This window comes from Biomphalaria glabrata, chromosome 6 (genome assembly GCF_947242115.1).
Source record: "Biomphalaria glabrata chromosome 6, xgBioGlab47.1, whole genome shotgun sequence".
Lineage (NCBI taxonomy): Eukaryota > Metazoa > Mollusca > Gastropoda > Planorbidae > Biomphalaria > Biomphalaria glabrata.
The window spans coordinates 20,028,402-20,045,579 of NC_074716.1; the positions used below are offsets into that span (position 1 = coordinate 20,028,402).

General features: G+C 32.6%; 1 protein-coding gene and 1 long non-coding RNA gene across 5 annotated transcripts in view; one reads left to right on the plus strand and one right to left on the minus strand.

Moving 5' to 3' along the window:
• Positions 1 to 890: 890 nt before the first annotated feature.
• The window catches only part of LOC106070672 (transmembrane protein 135-like), a 68,787-nt gene continuing 52,499 nt past the window's right edge, over positions 891 to 17,178 (plus strand). The window contains exons 1-4 of one of the 4 annotated variants that reach the window (XM_056034116.1): positions 891 to 1,161; positions 8,728 to 8,855; positions 12,571 to 12,660; positions 13,301 to 13,393. In XM_056034116.1, the coding sequence (XP_055890091.1) occupies positions 1,015 to 1,161; positions 8,728 to 8,855; positions 12,571 to 12,660; positions 13,301 to 13,393 (458 nt within the window). In that variant the 5' untranslated portion in view covers positions 891 to 1,014. The remainder of the gene's footprint in view (positions 1,162 to 8,727; positions 8,856 to 12,570; positions 12,661 to 13,300; positions 13,394 to 17,178) is intronic. The other 3 variants (XM_056034119.1, XM_056034117.1, XM_056034120.1) reach the window with 3 other exon arrangements.
• On the minus strand, positions 8,728 to 13,959 carry LOC129927007 (uncharacterized). Its single transcript, XR_008778714.1, has 2 exons — positions 13,568 to 13,959; positions 8,728 to 13,444 (listed from the first exon to the last, which is right to left on the minus strand). It is a non-coding gene; the product is annotated as an uncharacterized LOC129927007 (long non-coding RNA).

Here is a 17,178-nt window from a genome sequence, read left to right on the forward strand (position 1 = left end):
CAAAGTCCCCACAAACACGTCACCAATCCATGCGCTGTTCCTCAAAGGGACCGTTACATAAATGGCGGATCCCGCACAGTTAGCTTGGTACATTGAAGGAAAATGGCAGAAGTCCCCGGTGCATTCCCGGCCTTCGGCCGTGTCTCTAGTCCACGTGTCGGGGGTCGAATGCATCGGTAAACAGCAATGCCTTACATAGGCATTGTCTAGGGTCTCTCCCAAACAGAACTGTGTGTTCACACAGGTTTGTTTTTTTTTACTGTTTGGCGTCCAAGCAGGTTTTTTTTCAAACTTAGAGCTCGAAGAGCCTTCGGCTCAGCTCTTAGACATCAACCAGGTAATGAGCTTTGCAAGATCTTTGCCAACAGACTCTAAAATTCTTATGATTTTAAATGCTTTTATTTACAAAATATGCCAACTATAATTAGAGCTACAGTTTAAGATGGAACATCAGAAAGATGTCTCACTGTTTTAAAAGCTACATCCTACATCTGTATAAAGTAACGTTCAAATAGAGGTGTTTTCAACAACTGCACCTCAACCACACATCTGAGTTCTCGTTTGAATAAAAGATAACACATCTTTGAGTCAATAGTTGGCCTATTAGCCTACCTCGTATTACCAATTTCATCAACGCGATAAGCATTAAATTATCGACAATAAATACTCCATAATGTGTACCTCATATTTTGATCTAGATCTAGATTAGGCCTATATATCTCATAAATCATCTTATTGTTGATTAGAATCTCCAGTAGATCAAGATCAGTCACTATGGATCTACATTGATCATTCTGAGAATCACTGTAGTAAAAAAGGCTACAAAATTTGTGTATTAGGTCTAAATCTAGATCTATATATGGGTGGCTGCCTTATTGTGCGGTATGCGCGCTGGACTGTCGTTCGGACTTTCAATGGTCCCGGGTTCATACATTAATTATGAACTTTTAATGCGAATCTGAATCATAGCGTTGTGGTAGAAAATAAAAAAGGTCTTTTGTCCATTATAGCAACATGGCGGTGTTTAGTAAACCTTTGACCGTAACACATACATGTTATGAACTTGGTCACTGTTGGACTCCTTATTGCAGGACAGCAGCACTGGATATTGCACGTCATGTTTTCAAAGAAGCTATCAAAATTTATGGCACTCTTTATTTTGTGAGTTTTAAAATAGAATTTTAATTGATCTAGAGTCTTAGTCTAGCTAAAGTCTACGAGTTAGACTTAGAGTAAGTTAGAGTAACTAAGAGTTAGAGTACTCACTCAGAGTACTCAGACTCACTGAGTACTGAGTAGTCACTCTAGTCACTAGTCAGTCTAGAGTTAGAGTTCTAGAGACTAGACTAGACTGTCACTAGAGACGAGTAGATTATAGATGAAGATTAGATCTAGTTTAAAGAGTCTAGAGTATTATAAATTAGTTTATTTATTTAATCCGGACATTACGTGAATTCGAACACTCGCTCTTTTTTGTGGTCATTAAATCTTTATTTTGATATTTAATATCATGAAACTAGTGTGCTGTACTATAATGAATGTGCTTGTCCATTTTCCAATGAATTTTATAATTTTAATTGATCTAGAGCAGTGGTCTTCAACGGGGGCGATATTGCCCCCTAGGGGGCGTTTTCGAGATTTTGGGGGGCGCTGAGAGCCAAAGGGGCGGTAGGGGGGTGCTGGGCACAAAATGGGGCGGTAAGGGGGCGCTAGGCATAAAGAAGAAACTAAAGGTGCTCTGAAACAAAACAAATTTTAAAATTCTTCAACATTAAAGCTGGGAAACTAAATATAGACAAATTATATTGCTTCTTATTTAAGATCATAAACAGCGTTAGAAATTGAGTTCGGGAATCCCATTTTCTATTTTTAAATTCTTACTCTTTTTGCTATTAATGGAGAGTATTTATTGTCCTTGGATCTGCGCGTATAAACGTTTAAGATTTGATTTATAAATAAAGTAGGTAATACACCGTTTAGATTAAGGTTTATTGTATCTACATATGTTAATATATTGATATGTAAATGTTAATTGCAAATACATTAAAGGTAACATTTAAGAGAATAATTTAACTTTTTAAAAACAAAAAACATTGATAAAATGTTGTTACGAAAACTCACTGGTATGTCATGTAATATTTCCTTGAGATTTAGTGAATTGCCACTAGAAAAAAAGTAAGTTCTACTTTGATGGCATTTTCAGATGAGGTTATGAAACCAAGCCGGCTTCACGAACATATAGCGATGTCCAAAAATAATTTAAGAATATTCATGAACAATTATAAAAATCTACAATTAAAACAATATTAAAAACAAAAAAACGGCAAAGCAGGATATGTTTTAATGGCTTCTTAGAAAAATGCATAGCTTTTTAAAAATTCATATGATATTGTTGAAAAATTGATTAAAAACTAAATTTATTTTAAAACATATGTAACACAAAAAGACTTTTTTCTGTTAGAGATGAAATATTATTTCAAAATTGTCTAGTTATGTAGCGTATGAGAACATTTAGGAAACCATCAGTGGTTGGACGCTACAATGACTTCATAGGTAATATAGAATAAAGAACAAATCTATTCACTATTCACATTGTGAGTTATAATACACAAGAAAAGTTTAGCCCGCAATTTGATTTCTATTTGAATCTAATTATAAAACTGAAAATAAAATACAAACCCATGCCGAAAATAAGCGCATCTTTCAACATCTTTGTGAAACAAATAATGAAAAAATTTTAGACTGTGTTAGACTCTTGTTGTAAACTGAAGTTCGCTGGATTTCGAAAGGAGTTTGTTAATTGTTATGGCTCATTTTTTTAAGCTCTTAAATATTTTTGTTTTTTGAGAAACGGGAAGATTCAACGGTTGGCGATGACATAAAGCAGGCTAAAAAAATTTTTTTTTACATGGTAGGCATCTAACACAAATGAATGAAACGAACCTCCGACTGCTAGGAAAGAGATTGACTTTTATTGATAATATTATTTTCTCTTTTATCGAGATATTAAATCTATTTTAAAGAGTTTTACACTCTCACATAACTTGTTTGTTGACAAATGAATTACTGCCCAAGGACAGCGATATCTATGAAATTCACATAACAATGCTGTATGAAGAAATTAAGATTCGCTTCTAAAATTAAATTAAAATCTATATAAATGACAATTATTAAACATCTGTTACTGACGTTGAAATTGAGTTGCATGAAAAAATAGATTTACAAAACTATGTCTTCAGAAAAAAGAATGTAAACACAGAAGGCACACAGTGGCGTAGCTAGGGTGGGGGAGGGGGGGGAATTTGAAAATACCCCGGCCCCCATTTAAGGGGGCCCAAATAAGTGCTTTTTTAATTAAGTAAATTAAGCAAAATGCAGCGGCCCCCAAAGATGTCAAGACCCCTGACCCCCAAACGATGGAAATTCCTAGCTATGCCTCTAGAGGCACAACAGAGATGTGGCTGCATTTAAATGTTTCAGTAAAATTCCAAAACTGTGGTCGAAATTGGAATTATGTTTTAGCTTTTCAGTAAACATACATAATTAACCTAGATTTAGTGCGTAACAAAGTTAATGAATAAGCAAAGAAATAGACTGGATGTAGCAAATAGAGGAGACCTTGGCTTGTCTTGGCTAACTTAAAGCTTGAAATTTCTAATATTGTCAGACTGCAGGAGGCACAAGGTTACCATTAGCTTAATTTCATTTTGTAGTGAATTCAGCAATAATAATATTTATATTAAAAAATAAAACTAAATTTACAATTAAACCTTAAAATTTAAACGGAGACTTCTTAGGATTTGAAAGAAAGTCTTTACAATTAATTTTTGTGTGTAATCACTGCAAATTATTTGAAATAATTTTTGCATAATGATAATATTGGCTCTTTTTGCTTTTAATTCCGAAGATTTGGGCTGAGTCCAGTGTTTCACATAACTACGTAAACCCAACAGCGACCTACATATTTTCCCGAATTTATGCAGACAAAGCCTTTGTATGCTGGCTTTTCTTTGAGTATCAAATGTTTGTCACGCAGTTTTTGTAAGAGCTCTCGAACTGTTTCTCTCAGAGGCTATCTGCTGCCAGAGAATGCTGCCAGGTACTTTCCTCTATGCCAGTGAGAGCGAAATGGCACCTGAATAAATCTTTATAGCGCTCACAGGGGAGGGGGCACCTCTGTAACTCAGTCCCGCTCAAAGCTCGTCAGTCATAGGCCAAGGAGTTCACAACAATCGCCTTTGGCATGCAGTCGTCTCCCGGGATAAGTGTTATTAACAGCATACAAATTAATAGATGATATTTTGTTCAAATTTGCCTTCTCACGCTTCTGCTTCTATATAACTGTTTTTCTTAGAGGGGGGAGGGGGGCGCTGGCGGATTTAAAAAAAAAAATAATCGTAAAGGGGGCGGTAGGCCAAAAAAGGTTGAAGACCACTGATCTAGAGTCTTAGTCTAGCTAGAGTCTAGAGTACTCTAGATACTAGACTAGTAGACAGTCACTAGAGACGAGTAGATTATAGATAAAGATTAGTGTCACGAGTCGAGTCTGTGACCTATTTCGACAAGGTTTCTAGAAGCTCGAGGTCAAACCAGTGCAAGTGTCCAGCGTAAACAAGTTAATTTTAGGTATCCAATCAAAGAAAGAGGTTTAGAGAAAAAAATAGCACACGTCAGCTTCTAGAAGGTCAAAGTTACTAAAATAATTAGGGGAGAATTTTCCATGATTCTGGAATGTACGATTAAGAAAGGTATAAATTAAGGGAAAGTCAGTTAGACGGGGTCCTCGCTCAGTCCTCGATTAGTAATGTTTATAAGTTTTGTGATATTAGCGGGTCCATTAGTTAAAGTTTTATTAGTTGAAGTTGAAGTTATACTAAGTGAAGTTTCATGTATCATTTAAGTTTTATTTATGAAGTATCAAGTCAAGTTGTTATTGAATTGAGAAGTTAATTTGATGTGAAAGTTGAAGAAGTATTATTAAAGAAGTTTTAAGAAAATACAGAGAGATGTTTCTTTCTTCATTTCATTGAATTGTCAAGTTTGATAATATAATCCCCAGCAAGTGTGATCGTGACAATTAGAGCCTAGAGTATTAGAAATTAGTTTTTTATTTATTTAATCCGGACATTATGTGAATTCGAACACTCGCTCTTTTTTGTGGTCATTAAATCTTTATTTTGATATTTAATATCATGAAACTAGTGTGCTGTATGATGAATGTGCTTGTCCATTTTCCAATGATTCTGACCCAATTTCCTTCCATTTAGTTGTATTTTTATGTAAGAAAAAAGAATTTTAAATGTCTAGGGTTGTTGTTTTTTCCTATGTTACCAGGATGACTTTGACTTTACCTCGTCCTAGGGCAAGGATTAAGACTATATTTTTTGGTTGGCTAAGTCTATGCTAATGAGCCCAGCAATATTTATTAAATTCTGTTTTTGGAGATTATTTATTTGATTCATAAGCCAAGTTGTTTGATTCCACACACAAAAAAATTTAATAGGGTTTTTGTATTAAATTATGATTTTTTTACCAAAATTTATTTCAAACAGCCAGTTTTGGACATCAATGTTAATGATCTTATATTATATTTGATTTTGTTGTTGTTGTTGTTTTTTTATAGAGAATAAATGGGCAAATGTTTGGAGTGAGCTTGGTACATTGAATGAAGTTAAATGCCTAGATCTAGACCTACTAGATAGAGCTAGATTTATATAGGGAGAATATATAGAGGATTCAGCTATTTAGGCAAGAATGGCCATCGTAGCCTGTACTATACTACAAAAGATCAAACATAAAATAAGTCTAAAAGTCGGTGTAGAAGTCACTATCCCAGTGACCTAATTTTGGTAGAATAAGTGTGTTCATATTTTTATTTTTTGTGTTCATATTTATGCATAATTTGAAAACATCTTAATGATTTCATGTGAGGGGCTATGCTGGGGGATCTTAAAATTTAGTTAATATTAATATATATAGAATTTAAATCTGAGTTTATTGATGCCAAAATATAGAGACTGTTCGAAATAAATTTTATAGTGTCCGGAATCAAATAATGTGTGTCAAATTTGTCTGAATTAAATGAAAACACATGGCCTCTTTGACCGTAAATATAATAACAAATATAGGTTAGGGGTACAAATATAAGTAGTCATCCTTATTCTCCTTAAACTAAAGAAGATTTTGATACTTCATTTTCTTTTCTTTGTCAAACCATTATCAAATAATGCGATGTCAAAGTCAAACTTTGAAATTTTGGCCTATAAGTGTCCGAATAGCAAACTACTCTATCATCTACTAATCTAGATTACTTTTTACTAGATTAAATTTTAGATCAAGCTAGATAAGTAGATCTAAGACTAGATCTAGTACTATTACTATATTACTATGTATATTAGTAAGTAGTATCATCAAATCAAGTATTGAAGTAACTATCATAGGACTATAAGTTAGGCCTACTATGATTAGTATGATTATGATAATCTAGTAGTGGTAGAGTGACGACCTGACTACCTAATTTTAGTCTTTACTTAGACCTTCACCTAGTCCTAGTAGCCCTACTTCTAGTCAAAGCTAGATCTAAATTCTAGAGCAGCGGTTCTCAACCTTTTTGTTGCCGCGACCCCCTAAAACGATTCCCCAGTAGACAGTGATCCCAACCGTATTTTTTCGTTTTCCATCAAAGGCCTAAGTAAATGAAAATTTGCTAATGTTATAAATTTGTTATCGCTATGTCTATATCTGATTTGTTTGATGTAGTTTCATTGGCAGAAATTGAACATGGAAAAAGCTTTATTGTAATGAGTGTAAAATAAATGTCTTTTATAATTAAATTGCTAAAAAAAAAAGTGTATCTTTATGACTTGCATTTATTAACTTTTCAATAGCGTATTCATGTGCATACTTGTGTGACAATTTGAAAAGTATGTTGAAACATGGGTGTTGATATTAAATAAGGTCAACTACATCGTTACACATTTGTAAATACGCCAACGTTGGATTATTGTGGGAGTCTTTGTAAGAGCACAATGAATGTCACATCTTCAGCATCAAGTCCACTTCTTTATTTTAGACTTGATAACTAACAGGCTGGAAAACTCTGCTTCTCAAAAATATACGCATACTGTTAGAAATGGATAAAGAAGCGAAACACAATCTCAAAATGGGATATGACTGCAAAAACGTGATCCGGAATTGTGTAACTGACATTGAAAAACAATAATTTTTAGCTGCATCGTTTTTGATAAGCTCAATAAACTCTTTCTGTCTCCGGAACATCTTCAACTTTGACTTCTAGAAAGTGTAAACATGATGTCTTCTAGATATGGAAGTTTGGTGAAATTTCAATCGCACGCTTGTGCTAATGTTCTATGACAGAAATTACCGTTCTAGTTGGTCTGTCAGATTCAATACACCTTTTTCCTCACAGAAAGCAGATAAAGTTGGCAATATATAAGTTTTATTTTCATCCAGTTTTGTTTCCCAAAGTTGAAGTTTCATTTGGACTAACAGATCTTTTCAGACAAATCTAGGCATAATGTATTCGATCCTTCCATTGAAAAATTTAATTATTCAAGGTGACAAAGATGTCTACCAGGTCGGCTATTTTCTGTGTTTTCTTTCCAAAAAAAATTTTTTAGAACCTTGCCTCGCAACAATCACTTCTCATCGGTGTGAAATAGCAGAACACGTTGAAGGCATCAAGCTCAGTTCAAAGCAGTAACTATCAATGACAAAAGACATGTCTACCCTCAAACAGTGATGTTACACTCACAAACTTTAATTGCCATCTTTATCCTCTAGAATAATATCCTTCTTAAATATGTTACCCTAATTTTTTATTAAATTTTTGATTGACGACGGTTTCTTTTATTTGTGAATTACCACTACGGTTAATGTCCCTTTGTATTGTTATATCAAATGAAAATGTATACTACCTATGGTACCAACTACGCTTGTTACAAAAAAAAACAAAAAAAAAAATTTTAGATGATAAATAGATAAAAAGTTTTTAAAACTCAAATTTCCGATGGTCTTAGGCGACCCCTGACAAATAGCCATTCGACCCCCAAAGGGGTCATGACCCATAGGTTGAGAACCCCTGTTCTAGAGCATCATCATCAATGATCAAGTGATTAGATTTTAGATCTAATTCTAAATGCAAAAAGAAATCACTGTTTGACCAGATGTTTTAGATAACACTGATCAGGTTTATTTAAATGAAAATGTACAGACTGCCTGATAGAAGACTCAACAACATCTAATGTCCTCGTTGCTTTTCTGTTGTTGCCTTTATTTTCATATAGAGTGGATTTAACTGCTGTATGTTGCATTGAGTTGTCAGCATTGTTCTAAGTTCTCTGATAGATTTGATCCAGATCCTCTAAGCATTCATTCAGTTATTGTCATCTGTTAACTAGTTCAATGAAGGAGAAATAGACTTCACACACTGAATGGTCTAGGTATACTTGCTGAAATCTCAACTTGATCATTAAGGCAAAACTTTAAAATTCTTGAAATGTTGCAAATAAATATCTGTTTAATTTGATTGACATAGATCTGACTTCTAAATTACCAGCATCATCTTTTCACTTCCCTCATATTGTTTTTTTTTTTTTTTTTTTTTTTTTAATTACCTTTTAATAGTTTTGAAATAAGCTAACATGTGTGCCTAATTTATGTCATGTGTCATAGTTATAAACATGTACAAACTAATATATTTTTCAGATTGCTGCTCTTCTCCGTAGGAAAGATTCAAATTATTATAGGAAAAAATTGATTCCTGAAACACTGAGATCCACCATTTTTCTTACTATTAATGGAACATTATTCATTATTATGTTCTGTGCTTGGAGGTAGGGAAAATTAGTAATAATTTGACATAGTACAATTATTTATTTTTTAGTACTCTTTCAGACCTTGCAATCTATGGGGTTAGATAATGTAAATCTCATCAGTTTCTTTGGCAGGTGGTTAACCAGGTTGTCATGTAGCCAGCACAATGACCAACAGCCTTTACTCCCCCAATGTATGTCAGGTATCCATTAGAGTTGGGTGGACTTAGGGGTGTCCTAAAAATCCTGAACTCTAAAATCCCAGTCTTCACATGAGACGCTGGTGTTGGTGGTTCAACTGTTTCATACGATTCAATGAAATCTCTAAGCATAAGGAACATTTGTAAAAAATCTGTAATGATAAAAGAGATATTTGAAATCATAGCCATTGCAACAACTCATAAGGTCAACATCTAAGCAAGATGAAGATGGACTGCTTGCTTCTTATTATATTTCTTTATTGATTGCAAATATGTAAAGATGAACACTATTGTGGAAGAACTTATTTTACCAGCTGTTAATAAGCAAAATACCTAGTTGTTATAATAAATGAAAAACTGTCATGGAATCCCCACATTGATGAAACTATTAAAAAATCAAACAAAGCATTTGGATTTATTAAAAATAATTTCTGCAAATCAAATAAGAACATAAAACTAAAATTTTAACCTTAGTTAGGCCAATAATAGAATATGCATCTTTGGTTTGGGACCCCCTCAACTCAAGAAACATTAAGAAACTGGAACAGATATAAAAAAGAGCAGTGAGATTCATATCAAACGAATATTCACATTTGACTAGATTAACATCTTTAGTATAATCAATAAATTTAGAAAAGAAAAGAATTCCAAATTGTACAAAGAAGGTAAGACAAATGTGTACAAACGCTCCTTCTTCCTTAGTGTTATTAGACCATGGAATGGGTTGCCTTAGCCAGCCAGGATAACCAATGACTTAGCAGAATTTAAGTCATTGGTTAACATGCATGACTAGATTGACCTAGAAACACACATAGGATGTAATCATCTTCTTTTTTGAAATAACGTCTGTATTTTATAAGAGAAGAAGATAAGATAAGTGAGGTACTACACATAAAGTTGCACAAGCCAGTTTTCAACAATGTGAAAAGAATTCCAAATTGTACAAAGAAGGAAAGACAAAGTGGCTCAGTGCATTGACATTGTTTATGTGAGTATTTTAAAACATCAGAGTACACTTGACTAGGAACAAAGCCTTGCTTATGTAAGATTTGTAAAACAAAATTTGCACAGAATTTTTATTTGCTAAATGTTTTGAATCTAATAAGAAAGGTTCAACATTTCATCCATTCAAAAGATTTTTTGTTGTCAAAGCTTACCCTGAACTATCATTTCTGTTTCTACTGAGGCAATGGTAGGAAGATACCAAGGCTTTCTGGCACACTTAAAACAAGATGTGCCTAAAAGATATTCAGGACATTGTGTCCTTCATTGACATTATTTCATTGCAAAACTCCCTATTGAACATTTACTTGGATCACTTGATTATGTCATTAGAGCAGTTCATAAACTCAAAAGGAATACCTTCAATAAGAGATTATTTGCTCATCTTTGTTTAGAAGATCAAGATTATAATCATTTACACACTACTACACTGAAGCACATTGGTTATCTAAAAGTGCATGTTTTAAATCAATTGTACGCTCTCTTTGATTTAGTGTTGGAATTCCTAGAAAGCAAAGGCTACACAATTTCATGTGTTCCAAAAATGTCAATTTTCCAAATTCAAACTACAAAAATTTAATCAAAACTAAAAGCATAATATTTGTATTTGTTGCTGAACTTTTTCCATACAAATAAAACTTAGGAAAAGGAGAATGTTCTTAGCTTCCAAATCTTTTAAAATTGCAAAATAGAGATGAAGATTCTCTTTAAACAATAAATGTCTCTTCATGCAGATCTGAATCAAAGTTTTGAAGACTTAGATGTTCCCCTCTGGTTGTTGAACCCTTTTGCATGTTGACAAACTCAGATCCCATATACAGTTGAATCCATCCATATTAATACAGGAGCAGCTTATTGAAATATCCACAAATGAGAAATTTAAACCAATGTTTGAAGAAGTTGATCTCAAATTCTGGCTATGAAAATTATTCAAATTTTATATTCTGCATTATGGGTTATTGAAGTTTACTGCTTTCCAATCTTCTTGATGGCTACAAGGGTGAGTCAGTGCCATTATAAATCTCATCACAAAAAAAGAAAGAAAGAAAGAAAACAAATAGAAATAAGTATTCTGTTTTTTTTAGTTGCTACTTACAACTATTGAACTAGGCAATACATCAGGTTCATCCAAGTTATACATTTTTTAAAATGTTAGTTTCAACAAAAGTTATAATTGTAGTAAATACTTCTTCAATGAAATTTTTAATTTGTATACTATGCATTTATGTATCTTTTTCATTTGTTTTCAGTCAATTTTTTCTTTTTTTTTTTTAAATCACATACTCTCAGTTTGTTTACAGTAATCTATTTTTATTCCCATTCATTCAAGGTCATATGCAAGGCATCACTTTCTCATATCTTTTTGTTTTTCTACTCAATGTATTGTTGACTTTGCTGGAAAAAAATGCTTCTGCCTGTAGAGTAGGCCTTTCAGTTATTCATCCATTCCATTTCCCTACAACACACCGAGAGATGCACTTGTTCTCCTCCCAAGATCTTCAGTTTCATGAATAGGTTTTTGTTGGTTTCATCAGAATGAAATATTTAGTAATGACTTAATAAGAACTTGTAGTACCAATAAACATCAGTTGTTGAGCCTATTTTTTTCCTAAAACATTTTTGTAATTCAAAACTTTCATTGTATCATATATGTATAATTGATATATTTTTTCCCACTTATTTAGAACAAATAAACTTTTCAATGTAATTGATGTACTAATTATTTACTAAAATAGTGACTGTTGCTGGTAACTATTTGATTACACATTTCTTTTTGTGCAGATTGTACATGAAACTATCCAGTTTGTTTTGACTCCTTTTGAAGATTTTGTAAAATATGACTTTGCATTAGCATTAAAAAATATGAAACATTTGCACTTCTTCAGGAATACTAGGGCAGCTTAAGGGCTGTTCACATACAAGTGACTAGAGCAGCTTAAGGACTATTCACATACAAGTGACTAGAGCAGCTTAAGGACTGTTCACATACAAGTGACTAGAGCAAAGACTTTAAATGACTAGGGCAATGTAAAGACTTTACAAGTAACTATGGCAGTGTTGAGACTTAATAAGTGACTAGGGCAGTGTATAGATTTTACTCGTGACTAGGGCAGTGTACAGACTGTACAAGTAGCTAGAAAATATTGTATATTGACACTAATGAAAAATGGAAGCAAATATTGACATGTTTGCAGTGAACAAGTTTCATACCAGTGACACAATCTGACATTCACAATTAGATCGAAGATTTACTCTTGCCAAACTGTCTTAAAGTTACTAGCAAGTCATAGTTTGTGGGAACTAAATAGAGACATTGACTTGTGTGGAGTTATTCTCAAATATTCATTTTTAGATTTATCTTTTTTTTTTTTTTTTTCAGATTTTGAAACTAAATATTTCAGCTTGTCAGTTTAGTTTTTTGACTATTGTCTTGAATATCTACAAGATTGAAGAAAGCTGATCAAAATGTAGAGGCTCACCTCAAAGATTCCTTCATTTTTAACATTTTCATGTTTTTTTTTTACCACTTTCAGACGCCTGGTTGGGTTTTACCTGTTTTATAACGTGTATTTGTGTGCAATACCTGCATGTATACTCTCTCTTCACCTAGAACACAAGAGCAGGTACCAGGCACTTATTTGATTGTTGATTCTTGAGTTGACAGTTTGTAGTTATAATCGTGTGTACTCATCATTTGATGTAGTTTCTATTTCACTTGAATTTAAATAAAACAGAAATAAAAAGGTAAAATGAACCTAAAAAGTCATAAATTACTGACACAATTTGATCCAATATTTTTCAAAAAAGGAAATTTTAAATTAAAATTTCACTTTATGCATTTGTTGTGATAAGAATTGAAAGCCAGAGTAACTATTTAAATAACTACAACTATTCAATGGAGTAAGAAATGGAAGCTACAGTGTGTGCCCTATTTCCCCTTAACACTTTGTTTTTGTCTATGACTTGATTGTATTCTGCTTGAAATTTCATGTCTCACTAGTGGATCTCCAATGGAAGAGCTTAGTGTTTAGACATTGAATAAGCTTTAGAGCAAACATCTCAGCACCAGAAAACAAATTGAAAGCAAACCTTTCAACAGACCAGAATCCTAAACTCTTTCATTAACATCTATCCCTATTTCAGAGTCTGTTGCTGATGATTTGAATTCTTCATTTAGACTAGGCTTACCTTTGACCTCTTGACTCTTACATGAGCTATCATTGACTTGATCTGCCATTGACTGGTTCTCCCTTTGGTTGGCAGGACTGTATTGGGATGTATGTTTCTACTCACCGCATCCTTCCTACCGGCTTACATGGCGGCTTTTACTGCTGTCTGCTTGGAGAGAAAATCAAGGTATGGCAACAAGGGGAAGGCTGCTCAATGTTCATGTGGACATGTACAAACCTTTTAGGAAAGTAGAAAGCATGTATTAGAAAACCTTTCAGTAACCTTTAGAACTCTTCTATTCTTTGGTTCTTAAGTTGAATTCTATATTGATATTTGTTTTGTGGTTTTTGTTGGCCTTACTTTTTCATTTCCTCTTTACTTTCTTGTTTAAATCTTGTGTGGTAAGATTGGCAGCATGTCATCAACTTTATCCTTCTGTCACCCTGCTCCTCCCTGCATTTCTGTTTGTTAGAGCCACAATTTTAAGATCAAAGTGCTGCCACTGTTTCTAACTGTATCTCTCTGTAATCATGTATTCAAAGCTAGATTACCCATGGCTAGGTTTTACATAGTTATGGCTAAGTTTTGTGCACCAAGGGCTAGATCTTACATAGTTATGGCTAAATGTTTTTATGCTAATTACTAACAATCTTTTGTTCCAATTTTTCACATTTTGTTTGCTAGTCTTGGATTGCTTGATATCAGCTTCTAGTGAGATTTGAAAACTGTTTAGTTGAGTGATTTATCTCCATAGTTAGGTTTAACCTAACACATACAATTCACTTTATTCACATGAAAACCTAATGTATATATTTGAGAAATAAAATGTTTATTCATTAGAAAATAATACCTAGAAAAGCCAACACTGTTAAAAACATAAATATATTAGTTCTTATTTAACTCTTATAACTGTGACTTGTTGAGGTCTTTTCTTAGATGTTTGGCATTCATGGTGACTTTAATCAATAGATATGTAAGATTTTATATTAGTAAACATGTATCATATATATTAGTAAATATGTAAGGTCTCAGATATCTCAGAAATCTCTAACCAATATAGAAGATTTGTCTCAATGCTGTCTATAAAGCTTGAATGAACAAGCTGCACTATGTCTCAGTGATGTCTATAAAGCTTGAATGAACAAGCTGCACTATGTCTCAATGCTGTCTATAAAGCTTGAATGAACAAGCTGCACTATGTCTCAGTGATGTCTATAAAGCTTGAATGAACAAGCTGCACTATGTCTCAATGATGTCTATAAAGCTTGAATGAACAAGCTGCACTATGTCTCAGTGATGTCTATAAAGCTTGAATGAACAAGCTGCACTATGTCTCAATGCTGTCTATAAAGCTTGAATGAACAAGCTGCACTATGTCTCAGTGATGTCTATAAAGCTTGAATGAACAAGCTGCACTATGTCTCAATGCTGTCTATAAAGCTTGAATGAACAAGCTGCACTATGTCTCAGTGATGTCTATAAAGCTTGAATGAACAAGCTGCACTATGTCTCAGTGATGTCTATAAAGCTTGAATGAACAAGCTGCACTATGTCTCAGTGATGTCTATAAAGCTTGAATGAACAAGCTGCACTATGTCTCAGTGATGTCTATAAAGCTTGAATGAACAAGCTGCACTATGTCTCAATGCTGTCTATAAAGCTTGAATGAACAAGCTGCACTATGTCTCAGCTTTGTTCATTCATCTCTCAGTGACATTACCACATGCTGCAGTTTTAAATATTGTCTTACAACTAGTCCAAAAAATATCTTGTCAACTAGTCTATACAAGATCCTGACAAAGGGTCTATAAAATATCTTGTTAACCAGTCTATAAAATATCTTGTCAAACCTTATAATGAAGAAACTGAGAATGTTAGATTTCTCTTGTACATACGTTATTCATTCCCAAACATGACTACATAGGTTATTCATTCCCAAACATGACTACATACGTTATTCATTCCCAAACATGACTACATACGTTATTTATTCCCTAAATGACTACATATATATTTCATTCCCAAACATGACTACATACATTATTTATTCCCTAAATGACTACATATATTATTCATTCCCAAACATGACTACATAGGTTATTCATTCCCAAACATGACTACATACGTTATTCATTCCCAAATATGACTACATACGTTATTCATTCCCAAACATGACTACATACATTATTCATTCCCAAACATGACTACATACATTATTTATTCCCTAAATGACTACATATATATTTCATTCCCAAACATGACTACATACATTATTTATTCCCTAAATGACTACATACATTATTTATTCCCTAAATGACTACATACATTATTTATTCCCTAAATGACTACATACATTATTTATTCTCTAAATGACTACATACATTATTTATTCCCAAACATGACTACATACATTATTTATTCCCTAAATGGCTACATACATTATTTATTCCCTAAATGGCTACATACATTATTTATTCCCTAAATGACTACATACATTATTTTTTTCCCTAAATGGCTACATACATTATTTATTCCCTAAATGACTACATACATTATTTATTCCCTAAATGACTACATACGTTATTTATTCCCTAAATGACTACATACATTATTTATTCCCTAAATGACTACATACATTATTTATTCCCAGAATGACTACATACGTTATTTATTCCCTAAATGACTATATACATTATTAATTCCCAAACATGACTACGTACGTTATTCATTCCCAAACATGACTACTTACATTATTTATTCCCTAAATGACTATATACATAATTTATTCCCTAAATGACTACATACATTATTCATTCCCAAACATGACTACATACATTATTTATTCCCTAAATGACTACATACATTATTTATTCCCTAAATGACTACATACATTATTTATTCCCTAAATGACTACATACATTATTTATTCCCTAAATGACTACATACATTATTTATTCCCGAAATGACTACATACATTATTTATTCTCTAAATGACGACATAATTATTTATTCCCAAACATGACTACATTCATTATTTATTCCCTAAATGGCTACATACATTATTTATTCCCTAAATGACTACATACATTATTTATTCCCTAAATGACTACATACATTATTTATTCCCTAAATGGCTACATACATTATTTATTCCCTAAATGACTACATACATTATTTATTCCCTAAATGACTACATACGTTATTTATTCCCTAAATGACTACATACATTATTTATTCCCTAACTGGCTACATACATTATTTATTCCCAGAATGACTACATACGTTATTTATTCCCTAAATGACTACATACATTATTTATTCCCAAACATGACTACATACGTTATTTATTCCCTAAATGACTACATACATTATTTATTCCCAAACATGACTACATACGTTATTTATTCCCTAAATGGCTACATACATTATTTATTCCCTAAATGACTACATACATTATTTATTCCCTAAATGACTACATACGTTATTTATTCCCTAAATGACTACATACATTATTTATTCCCTAAATGGCTACATACATTATTTATTCTAAATGACTACATGCATTATTTATTCCCTAAATGGCTACATACGTTATTTATTCCCTAAATGACTACATACATTATTTATTCCCAAACATGACTACATACGTTATTTATTCCCAAACATGACTACATACATCATTTATTCCCAAACATGACTACATACGTTATTTATTCCCTAAATGACTACATACATTATTTATTCCCTAACTGGCTACATACATTATTTATTCCCAGAATGACTACATACGTTATTTATTCCCTAAATGACTACATACATTATTTATTCCCAAACATGACTACATACGTTATTTATTCCCTAAATGACTACATACATTATTTATTCCCAAACATGACTACATACGTTATTTATTCCCTAAATGACTACATACATTATTTATTCCCTAAATGGCTACATACATTATTTATTCC